This window comes from Pimephales promelas, chromosome 5 (assembly GCF_988280905.1).
Source record: "Pimephales promelas chromosome 5, fPimPro1.hap1.1, whole genome shotgun sequence".
Classification (NCBI taxonomy): Eukaryota; Metazoa; Chordata; class Actinopteri; order Cypriniformes; family Leuciscidae; genus Pimephales; species Pimephales promelas.
Genome location: NC_142773.1, coordinates 19093009 through 19105887, shown reverse-complemented (window position 1 = coordinate 19105887; position 12879 = coordinate 19093009). Strand labels below are relative to the sequence as shown.

Below are 12879 nucleotides of genomic sequence, written 5' to 3'. Positions count from 1 at the left end.
GCACATGACGTTTTTCAAATAAAGTACAAATTTAAAATGTAAGGCTGACTGTCTTAGAGAGAACTTCGAGTGAAATTTAACTTCAAAGTTTGTGGTCTTAATGAGTTTAACAACAACCCTTAGACCCCCAGCCTAGCCCTTACCCATTAAAAACACAAACACACACACACACACACACACACACACACACACACACACACACACACACACACACACACACACACACACACACACACACACACACACACACACACACACACACACACACACATACACAGAGAGAGAGATACTTGGATGATGTCTTCAGCCCAGAGGCCTAATGTTAGTCATTAGGTTTCATCCACCTGTCCTCATTTTGGATGCACTGATTGGTTCTCACAGAGCAGGTATACTTGCCCATGCCACAAAAGATTTCAGATTTCTCCCCTTATTTGCAAGTGTATGTACCTTAACTTATTATTAGCACCTTACACATCAATCAGAGATGCATCTTCGAGGGACACTGTGCTTCTTTGTAACACTGTTTTCATTGACACAGGTATGTATCATATAATCTGTTCATGATTTATCATTCATATCATTTGAAAACCTTGTGCTTAAGTTGACTATCATATGTTTCTTTGTTCTAAGGTAAAAGAAGCTTCAGCAGGCAAGTATTTAATATAAATTAATAAAATATGTTACAACATTTGTAAATAACTATGTCTAATTATGTATCATAAGTTGTCTATTATAAGACACAACATTTTTAGTTTAATAATTAAACATAGCAAAAATAATGATGAGAAACTTTATAAATGGATTTACCTAAATATATTGCATTAATATACTATTATATTTTGAAAGGGACTCATAAGATACTAATTATTGTAATTTTTTGTCTCCTCCAGGCTGTGACATAACATCAGTAACATCACCCACTGCGTCGTCTCTCATTGTAAAATGGAGCACTTTTCCTGGAGCGACAAACTATGTTCTGGAGGTCAAGGCTGTGAATTCAAGCACAGCATCTGTTTCTATTCCACCACTCGCTCCGTCCACTGTGGAGAAACTGGTCCAAGGCTTAAGACCGGGACACATTTATCAAGTGACTTTTAAAGTGTTTCTGTTGAGTTATGTGACATGCATCAGCTCCCAGATGGCACAGACACGTAAGTCATCAACCCACACATATATGGCAAGCCGTTTAAGGTTAAAATGTTTCCAGTGTTACTCGCCGTAATTGAAATTTTACCAGTAAAGAATTCAGTTAGAGAGCTCTACAATTCAATTCTTACTAGCAATTATGATTAGAGAGCTCTCTAATTAAATTATTTTAGTAACAATTGAATTAAAGAGCTCTCTAATTGAATTATTTCTAGTAAAAGTAATTCTGGGAACATTTTAAAGCAGCACTATGTCGTTTTTTCAAACTTTAAATTATTTTTTCCAAAACCCTTGAGATGGTACATTGACTTGCAATAGGTTGAATGACAGGTCTGCCATAGCCTGACATGGTTTGCATCGCTTTTAGAGCCCAACGAGCGTTTTTGTTTGACCTCTGTATGTTGTCATGACTGAAGCAGCAAGTAAAACCAACTATAAAGTGCGTCAGAAACAGAGCGCGGGGGATCAGTTTACTGTTGGTAATGTGATGTGTAGCTTCACACCTCACCGCATCCAATGTAGACTGCATTGCTTTCTTTTGAGGGCGCTTAACACACTCCCCGCATCCCCGTAGAGCCGGGGCGGCCAGCTCGAGACGTGAAAGTATACTGATTACTGAGTTTGGTAGGGGCTACATTCTTGCAAGTAAATAATACATGATTTACAGTCAGGATAACTATCCCTTGTCTGCAGGGTAATAGTCATGTTTGTTACTTATTTTTCTGGTAAAAATGTCTTGCCTCAGGCTATAATACAAATCGATTTTTTAAATTTGCAAAATCACCTACGGTAGCTTGATATTATAATATTGACGACTTGGCTATCATCTACCAACAAACATTGAATTGAATTAGCATATTATGTAAAACAGTAGCCAAAAGGCTAACGTTACTATAAAGACGCTGGGAAACGTGAGCTTCGCGATCTTTTGAGTTTGAAAAAAATAAAGCCCATGACACTATATTCATAAGACATGCTGAAATATATGCCAATGTACCTGGGATGAAGACATTTCATACGCAACGCATACGCAAGTTCGGTGGTATCGCTTGTCAACAAATGAACTGCTAGTTTAAACATGACAGGTTTTACGACAATAGTAGAAGACAATACTGTTTCCCAACTGTGGGGGCAAAATTTCAAAAATAAGAGAATGCTGCTTTAGCTAAAATGGCTTGCCATACACACATCTTGACAAATTGTTTTTATTCTGAACCCATGTAATTTTATTTTTTTAACTTGCAGTTCCCGCCACCTCGCAAATAATATTTTCGAAAGCAATATCGAGCACCTCGATCAGGTTTGACTGGTCCAGTGCGCAAGGAGCCGATAAATACTTTTTGATGGTGGAGGGAACTTTCCACAGTGAGACTCACAACCTCACATTCACCACTCTAAATGGACAGGTAAACAACCTCCGCAACAACACCGCATACAACTGTTACGTCTATTCCTCTAATGCCGCAGGAATCGGCGCCAAGAGTCTTGTTAAAACCATCAGAACATGTAAGTCTACTCGGTTCTTCCCAGTTTTGCGCTATTTAAATGCTGTCAATGCAATCTTAACTTTCACATCATTGTCTTGTTTTACAGTGGTGCAGCCTCCAGATGGCGTGAGTGTGAGCGAGTTAACTTCGAGTATGGCTCGCGTATCATGGTTCAGCGTTCCAGGCGTCCTGCTCTACCAGGTTTCAGTCACAGCCAGTAATAAGCCGGGAACTGGCCCTGTTCTTAGGAACGTCACCAGCACCGCTGTGAATATCTCAAGCTTGGAGCCATGTTCAACATACACAATAGGGGTTGCATCAGTCAACATGTTCCTAGAACCAGGAGACCCTAAAAACATCAGCTACACAACTGCCAGTGAGTCGCACCTGCATAAGGATGAAGCAGAGTGAAACGTTTGAATGAAACCATTAAAGGGATACTCCACTTTTTTTGGAAATAGGCTCATTTTACCACTCCCCCAGAGTTAAACAGTCGAGTTTTACCGTTTTTGAATTTATTCAGCGGATTTTCTTTTATTTAGAAGAATATCTGTAACCAGACCATTTCTGGTCTCATTGACTTCCATAGTAGGAAAAAAAATATATACTATGGAAGTCAATGAGACCAGAAAATGTCTGCTTACTGATATTCTTCTAAATATCAGAAAATCGGCTGAAGGGTTTCGAAAACGGTAAAACTCGACTGTTTAACTCTGGGGGAGTGGTAAAATGAGCCTCTTTCCAAAAAAAGTGGTGTATCCCTTTAAGATAAAGCAATAGATTACTGCACTGGGGTGTTTTGAATGCTTCTAGTCTAGCCTTTCTACAAGAAAGAGGACATTTTCTAGACCAGAACCAAGACTAAACATAAACCAGAGCTGGTGTTTTCAGCATCTGGATTTGCCCAACTCTAACATGTCACTTGTTGTTCTTCTCAGCCATTTCAACAGTTTCCTCCATCTCTGTGGAGTACAGCTGCACTACCGCTATGGCATCGGTTAGTTGGGTTGCAGTGTTTGGTGCCATGTCGTACCGTGCAGTCATAACAGATGGCCAAGGACAGTCGCTTAACTGCACATCCACGGGCACAGCCTGCCAGATCCCAATGCTGAATTGTGGAGAACTATACTCCGTACGGATTATAGCCATTGCTAACTGTGAAAGCTCCTCCGACGGCAGCTACATCTTTGAGACAGGTAAAGATGCCCTCTCTCGAAGGTCACGCTCACACCTGATTCAGTCCTCTGGGAGATGAGCAGGAAATCCTCTCACGGTGTAAGAAGTCTGAGAAGGAACACACCCAGGAATTATGTAGATTAAATGAGCTCTAGAGTCTATTGAGGCCGAGATTTAATGGAAGGTTGTGTGGTATCAGGTGGCAGGATTGTTCTAGTTACTGTGTCAGTCTAAGCCCCTAAGTTAGTAAATCTACCTTCCTTCTCTAAGGTTGTCTTTCTCAGGTTGTATTTTTATCTGCTCCCAGGCCCTGTTTACACCTGGAATTAAAATGCGTTTTGGTCGTCCACTTGTGATCTGATCGAACAACACACATCTTAATGCCCGGTGTAAACAGGGCCTCAGTCTCTCTCCAAAAGGTTCACTCAGAATGATTATTCTGTCATCATTTACTCGCCTTGATGTCATTCTAAACTTGTATGACTTACTTTCTTCTGCAAAGCACAAAAGAAGATATTTCGAAATTTTTCAGTGTGTTTTGTCCATACAATTAAAGTCAATGGGGTCCAATGTTGTTTGTTTTGGACCCCATTGACTTTCATTGTATGGACAAAAAAAAATATTCTTTTAAATATCTGCCTCAGTGCAATCCGTAGAAAGTTGCACAGGTTTTGAACGAACTGATGGTGTGTAGTTGGTAATGATTCACATTTATCCTTTTAAACCAAAAAGGAATTGGATGTTTTATCAGCAAATTCATTTCTCTCCCCATCTCTCAAACAAACACACAGCACCCTGCCCACCCAAAAAACCGCGGCTGTTCCGTGAGTGTTCCAGTAACGTCATCGTGTTTTCGTGGAATGCCACCAACAGCACGGCTTATTATCACGCCCTGGCTATTGACTCGGGCGACCATGTAACCGATTGCATCACTGTTGACACCTCCTGTTACTTCACCGACACTGTCTGTGGCGAAAGCTACAGGTTCTACGTCAAATCCATCTACTCCGGAGGACTAGACTGCGACAGCGGAAACACAGAAGAAGTGGTGGTCAACACAGGTGAGCTATTGGCAAAAATCTGTAAATATTTCATTTTTTCCTGATACGACAACATATGAATATTGTAATAAACGTGCTATTGATGCATTAGAATGAGAGAAGCATAATTCTGCAGTTTGTCTGTTTATTTTCAACCCTTACATTGTGTGTTAAAAATCCTGTAACAGCTTTGGTATTCCCAGTCAATCAACCAGCCTTTAAAAACTTGTTTTCTTTTTAATTAAGGCAGGTTTGAATTTCTTTTTTCAGAAAAAGTCATTGATTGTCATTGATATTGTCTACTTTTTTTTCTTTCAATTAGGAGAGGTTTTGTATTTATTTTTTAAACTGACTGATTGGAGGCCTCATTGATCTGAGGAGAAAGTTCATCCCTGTGAAAAAAAGAGCCTGTAATACTTAAAAGAGTTTGTTTGTGTACATGAACGTGTGTGTGTGCATGTATCTACGCAAACACAGGTCCGAGGCCTTTATCTTTGCAACCTCACATCATGTAAATATGTGAACATGAACGTGCTCCAGATTTTCGATCTCCCCCATTCATTTTTAATGGATGGTTATTTTTGACCAATATAAGCTCAGATCAATAAGGCCTTCAAAATAAACACAAAACCTGTCCTAATTGAAAGAAAACAAATTGATAAAATGATTCAATCTAAAATTTGTTGATAGTATAGCATAACAAGAGATTTATAAGCTTTTTTTGTAGGCCGGTCATTTTCGATTGGCAACCACCCAAGTGTAACAAGGTCTGGGGGGGGGAAATCTCCAAAAAGTAAACAAATAAAAAATATCCCCCAAAAGTTGGGAAATAGTTATACCCGTTACCTAACATTTTCGGGAATAAGAAAATGCTCTCCGGGTTAAAATGACCCGAACACGACAATTAATATTCAGTTCTATTATTGATACTATTGGATGAGAACAAAATTTGAACTGAATTGAGCTGAATAATGACACTAATATCTTCTGCAGAGCTGCCTTTAGCCGAACTGGACTAGTCAATCATAATTGATGATATTTTACAAGACTTATTTTCCTGTTAATTACTGGGAAGCTGCTCTGACACAATCTACATTGTATAAAGTGCTACTGTATGTAAATAAATGTAACTTCAGTTGTTTTAAGGATCATTTTTAATTCTGGCCCTCTCTGTCACCATACACCTTTAGCTCCATGTTTGCCACAGAACGTCCGCACAACTACAAACTGTAATAACATCGGCAGTGCCGTCACTTCTTGGGACGGGCCTGAAGGAGCCCAAACCTACACTGTGGAGGCCCGCGGTAATCGTAGAGATTTCTACAACTGTACGTCTCAAAACACGAGCTGCACACTAACAGGGCTGGAATGTGGAGAGAGCCTGAGCGTGTGGATTGTTTCGACTGATGGTGACTGTACTACTGATCCTGTGCTGGGAGAGGTGGCAGATACAGGTTAGCATGTGTACATACAGATGCATTTTGGGTAATGTGAATTATTGCAATGTAGTACAATGGTATATGAACATGCCCTTACAAATATATATATATATATATATATATATATATATCATTGCATGAAATGGGATGTTAATACTCTTTATCTTCCACGTAGTTCCCTGCATTCCTCAGAATGTGTCCGCTGTGGAGACTTGTAGTTCAGACACTGCCTCAATCACATGGCTCTCTAGCAACGGTGCCATCTTCTACATCGGAATGGCGACACATGCGGATGGAACAGTTCACACCTGCACTGCCATGACGACAGAGTGCTCATTCCAAAACCTGAAATGCGGCGAGACGTATGATGCGTTTGTCCTAGCAACTAACCTGCAATGCAACAGCTCTGAGAGTCAACATGTCCTCCTACAGACGGGTAGGTGCAAAAAACAAACAAACAGGCAAATAAAAGGTATCTGATAATTAAAATGTCAAATATAAAGTCAATATATATATATATATATATATATATATAATAAAGGAAATGAAGGGCAGAGTGAATAAATACATTTAAATTAAAAAATTAAAAGTTGTCATATTTAAAGTGTAAAGTAAACTTAAAATAAGAGCATGAAGACAAAGTTCCATATTTTAAATGTAAAATAAAACAAATATATAAAACAGAAAATAAAACGGGATGAAAAAAAAGAAATTTTTTTTTTATATATATTTAAAACAAAAAAAATAATGTAAAACAAAAAAAAATGAATAAAAATACCAAGATATTAAATAGGTAAAATGTAAAAAAAAAAAAGAAAAAAAAAAGAATATGAATAAAAGGGCTCAGATATTAAAAATAAATTTATCAATATACATCTAGTTTATTTATAAATTAATGTAAAATCTAATATATATATATATATATATATATATATATATATATATATATAAGCTAGTTAAGGTTCCATATATGTAAAAATGTATAAAAATTAAAAAGGTTTTAGTAAGAGGGTGAAAAAGGGCCATATATTTAAAATGTAAATAATAATGCGAAATAAAACATAAAAGGGGATGAATAAAAGGGTCAAGATATTTAAAACGTAAAATAAAAAAATATATAACCATTAAAAATAAAAATGGATTAAATAAAAGCGGCCAGATATTTAAAGTAATGCAACATAATAACAAAAAAGTAAAATAAAAGCAGATTATTAAAATATTATGTTAAATGTGTATTATGTTTATGTTATATTGATATAACATTATATTATGTATATGTTATACATAAAATATTATGTTTATGTTTTCATAAAAAAGCTGTCCTTATGAAGGTAAAGCAAATGAATTTCTGGTGCACAAAGCAAATCTCCTACATTCTGCTTTGTAGCCCCATGTGCTCCAGTCAGCGTGGAGGTCTCCAGAGACTGTGCAGGGAATCGTGCGACAGTGATCTGGCAGAGCCTTCAGGCTGGGGGTTTGTACACAGCAGTACTGCAGGGTGAACATGGAGTCACGGTTAACTGCAGCACCAGCTTTAACAACTGCACAGTAGACCTGCTCTGCGGAGTCAACTACAACGTCACAGTCTCAAAGAATGATGGTCACTGCAGGAGTCAGCTGTCCACACCCATTCAGATACAGTCAGGTAACAGTCATCTGAGCATGCACACATTTCCAAACAGTAACAGATCTTTGAAGCTGACTATGTATCTCCTTTAGCTCCCTGTGACCCTCAAAATGTCACAACTGTGCTCCAGTGTGACACCAACGCGGCTATCGTGACATGGGCTGCCAGCGCAGAAGCTAATGGGTACACGGCAATAGCAACAGATGGGCAGCAGCAACGCTTAGCTTCTTGTCACACGATGGGGACTTCCTGTCAGCTGACCTCTCTGCCATGTGGGATGAGACTGAATGTGACTGTCCAAGCTGATGGAGCGTCCTGCAACAGCAGCTCTCAACCTAAAACTGCAGTGGTAACAGGTGTCTGCTCATGCTAACTTTTGCTGATTCAAATTAGTCATAACAACATTGTGTGTAGAGAAAATTATAACATGAAGTGGCCCTAAAATGTATATGAATTTCAATGCATTCGATTCAATCAACATTTTCTCAAAACTAACTTCACTTTTCACTCTTTTTTAAAACAAATATTAAATATATAATGTTCATCACATTAACAATGTACATAAACCCAGTAAACAATGTTTGATAACCACAAAGAAATACCTGGTAATTACTGTTATTTCATGACATTCATTCATTTTACCAATTACGTTTTGGGGCCACATGTATTACAAACAAACATAAAAAATATTCAAAAGTTTGGGGTGAGCACTGTTAGACCTTACCAGGTTTTTTACAGTAAAATACTGGCAACACTGTTGCCAGTAATTTACTGTAAAAATGCACTAAAACTAATAAGTTGTATTTTTTAGTTAACTTGAGTTTTAGTGCATTTTTACAGTAAATTACTTGCCAGTAATTTACTGTAAAAAACCTGGTAAGGTCTAACAGTGAGTTTGCTTTTAAAGAAATTAATATTTTTATTCAGCAAGGACACACTTAATTGTTCAAAAATAATGATGCTGAAAATTCACAGGAATAAATTACAAATTATTTTTAAAAAAATTAAAAGTAATAATATTTCACAATGTTATAGCTTTTGTGGTATTTTTGATCAAATAAATGCAGCCTTGGTAAGCATGAGAGATATATTTCTAAAACATTTTTTAAACTGTTTTCAACAGTAAGAACTTTTTTTTTTATTTCAATTAAAATGTAGCCTAATTATTTTAATACAGCTTCCTCTTCTCCCTTGTCTAGCTCCCTGCATTCCCACCCATGTCACTGCTGCTCTAAACTGTACCTCCAACATTGCTTCCATCACCTGGGACAGTGCACTCGGTGCCACTTGGTACTCGGTAAAGGCAGAAGGCAGCCAAGGGTACAAAGCATCCTGCAATAACACTATCACACGCTGTGATATCCCAAACCTGCCATGTGGCCAGCAATATTCCATCACAGTCATGGGCAGGAATGGGGACTGCATGGGCCCGGCTAGCCAGCCTACCACTCTTGTCTCAGGTACTTGAACTCAGATCATAAGGGTTGGGAGCCACAAGCCATTAAGAACCTCCCTAACTATCTCCCAGCTATAGAAACATCCTAACAGTTTTTTCATGACAAGCAGCGTACTGCAGTTTAATGAATTAACTTTTTTTATATGTTGCAGCACCATGTCCTAATACTGGCATTCAAGCCAGACTGGATTGCCGCACCAACTCAGCACTCATTTCTTGGACACCGGGCAATGGTACACTAAGTTCCAATGCAACTCTGCAGTCTTTCCAGGACGCCCAAAAGCACAGCTGCTTCACCAACGGCTCCTCATGCAACATCAGCTCACTTCAGTGTGGTCAGCACTACAACATCAGTGTTACAGGATACGGCCAGAACTGTTCAACCTGTTCTAAACCCCTGGTCACTCTAGACACAGGTATAACATTTAACAATAATTCAAAGAGCAATAAGCGTAGAGCCTAATTTAAACCCTTTCTTAATGTCATCAAATCATCTATTGCGTTAAAATGTTGAGCATCACATCATTTGAATCTTTTCTTTCCAGCTCCATGTGTTCCCACTCAAGTCAATGTGTCAATATCCTGTGGGTCTGAAACTGCGTCGGTTTCCTGGGCAGCATCTAGTGGCCTTGTTTCCAACTATATAGTAACAGCTGAAGGTGATAATGGAATTACGCACACATGCAACTCCAGCAGCACTTCCTGTAACATCAGCGGCCTGGCGTGTGGTCAGGCGTACAACGTGTCAGTCACAGCTATGAGCGTCGACTGCACTGGGCAACGTAGCGAAGTGCGTCGTGTCAAAACTGGTAAGTATTTCATCTACAGTATAACCTTATAATTGTTTAGCTAAACTCATCATCCATCTGACTGGTGGAGAATTTTGCACACTACAAGTTTGTCTAGTGTTTAATGCAGGACTTTTAAACTATATTTTGTAGTGGTTTGCTATACTTAAAGTTTGAATTGTTTCTTAAAGTCCCCCTGTAGTCAATCATTTTATCCCTTAAAACTCATCTTTGATCACCCAAATTATATATATTTAAAAAGAAATTCTTGAAAACAATGTCTTCATGTCTAAAAATAGCTTAAAATGTAGCTCTACACCTTTGCCTCATTTAGTATATGCGGATCTATGAATATGTAAATTAGCCCCGCCTCCACTCACTAGAACCAGCTCAACCACTCGTTGACGATCACACCTTGATTTGATTGGATACATGCTAGTTTGTGATGTCAGAAACACCAGCGATTTCACACCGCGTTTTTGTGACTGTCTTTGTTTCACTGCAGTTTTAAGGAGAAAAAACTCAGCAATGGTGTCGACTTATTAATTTCCTCATGATTTGTCTTAAAGCATATAAAAAAAAACACCACATAGACATATAAACAATATTAAAATCTTGATTTTCCACCACTGGGGGAGTTTAAAAGCATTACACATTAAAATATTATACATTAAAAGGCACAATTTAAAAACTTGATTGATATGTAGCATTCAAGTAAACAGTACAGCCTTGACAAAAATAATAAACTTCGCATTTAATCCCTCCAGCATACTTGTCTGCTACCCAGCAAAAAAATATTATTTGTTTCATGAACAAAATTACTTCATGTGTTTTGGTTCCCAAAATATAACCGAAAGGAAACCATATACTAACATTCGGGGAACCTTAGGGGAATGTGTTTTCTGACATCAAATGTACGTGGGTTAACACAACTGTGTTTCTTATTCATTTTTATAAACACTGTTTTCTGAGGAAACGCTGTTTTCTATTAAGAAAACTTTAAGTGTGTATCCAGAATATTCCTTTAAAAACATGCTAAATGAATTCTTTGTTTACCTCTTGTCTCCCAGCACCCTGTGCTCCTCAGTCTGTGGTCAGTCAGCTCTTAGACTGCCAAACAGGGGATGTTCAAGTAAGCTGGCAGTCGAGTAACGGGGCGCAGATCTACTATGCTCAAGCTAAATCCACTGACAAGGTTCTGGCGTGTAACTCCACCTCCACATCCTGCGTAATCGCTGCAATTGGCTGTGGACAGACATACAATATCACTGTGTCTGCAGAGGGCAACGGCTGTCGCTCCAACAGTGTGACCAGTCAGGTCACGGCAGGTGCAGTAGCATTTTGACAAAGTTGATGGCTACCATTCCAAATAATGAGTCCTAACAATTCAATATCTATATATTTAAAGTCAACATGAAATCAAAATCAACTTTATATTACACAGTCCTGATCTTACTTTGCGCACTTCTTTAGTGCATGTTAGAAAAAGTCTATTCTTTCATCACAATTAAACAGCAGTCCAGTGAAATCCATTTCAAACACACAGAAGCCATATCAACATCCTAGCACCACGTTACATATTTCACCTTTAAATACTATTCTTATCTTTTCTCTTCAGCCCCATGCCCTCCACTGAATATCCAGTCCAGAATGAACTGTGGAAACAACTCAGCGAGTGTGTCCTGGTCCCGTGGCAATGGAGAACTGTCCTTTTTGACAACACTTGAATGCTCTAATGGACAGACGTATTTGTGCAGGACCAATGAAACAGGATGTGACATCACTAACATGATGTGTGGACAAACTTGCTCGGTTAAATTAGTGGCAGAGGGACGTTCATGTAACAGCTCTGTACGCACTGGATCACCAATCATAACAGGTAAGAGAAATAGCTGCTTAAATCAAACCTTATTATATTGAATTTATGATTTACACTACAGATCAAAAATCTGTGACCAGTAAAAATTTTTTAAAAGGAATTAAAAATGTTATTTAGCAAGGATGCATTATTTAAGTGACAGTAAATACATTAATAATTTTACAAAATATTTATTTTTTAAAATAAATACTCTTTTGAACTTTCTATTTATCAAACATCCTGATCTTTTTTTTTTTTTTACTGTTTTTAACAGCCAACCATATTCTAACTTGGTTTTATATATTATTAAAACCAAATTATTTACGCAGCTCCTTGTGTACCACCAAACCACATAAATGTGCCGTAGAAGCCACTTAGAACATCTTGGCAACCATGTGGCAACACCTTGACAACCATCCACCATGTAAAAATACAGTTTTGCAACAGCATTTTGATGTGTTATCAATTTGTCATGTTGCAGCACCATGTCCTAATACTGGCATTCAAGCCAGACTGGATTGCCGCACCAACTCAGCACTCATTTCTTGGACACCGGGCAATGGTACACTAAGTTCCAATGCAACACTGCAGTCTTTCCAGGACGCCCAAAAGCACAGCTGCTTCACCAACGGCTCCTCATGCAACATCAGCTCACTTCAGTGTGGTCAGCACTACAACATCAGTGTTACAGGATACGGCCAGAACTGTTCAACCTGTTCTAAACCCCTGGTCACTCTAGACACAGGTATAACATTTAACAATAATTCAGTGCAATTAGCGTAGAGCCTAATTTAAACCCTTTCTAAATGGTATCCAATAAACTATTGCGCTAAAATGTAGTGTATCACATTTGAATCTTTTC

At 38.2% G+C, this 12879-nt stretch overlaps 1 protein-coding gene across 1 annotated transcript in view; it reads left to right on the top strand.

The window, feature by feature from the left end:
• Positions 1-2474: 2474 nt before the first annotated feature.
• fndc7rs1 (fibronectin type III domain containing 7, related sequence 1) overlaps positions 2475-12879 on the top strand; it is a 32799-nt gene continuing 22394 nt past the window's right edge. Inside the window, exons 1-14 of the mRNA XM_089131685.1 lie at positions 2475-2652; positions 2740-3009; positions 3572-3829; positions 4601-4870; positions 6040-6303; positions 6464-6724; positions 7676-7933; positions 8008-8271; positions 9115-9375; positions 9524-9787; positions 9917-10180; positions 11230-11487; positions 11778-12038; positions 12499-12762. Of these exons, the coding sequence (XP_088987811.1) occupies positions 2490-2652; positions 2740-3009; positions 3572-3829; positions 4601-4870; positions 6040-6303; positions 6464-6724; positions 7676-7933; positions 8008-8271; positions 9115-9375; positions 9524-9787; positions 9917-10180; positions 11230-11487; positions 11778-12038; positions 12499-12762 (3580 nt within the window). The 5' untranslated portion in view covers positions 2475-2489. The remainder of the gene's footprint in view (positions 2653-2739; positions 3010-3571; positions 3830-4600; positions 4871-6039; positions 6304-6463; positions 6725-7675; positions 7934-8007; positions 8272-9114; positions 9376-9523; positions 9788-9916; positions 10181-11229; positions 11488-11777; positions 12039-12498; positions 12763-12879) is intronic.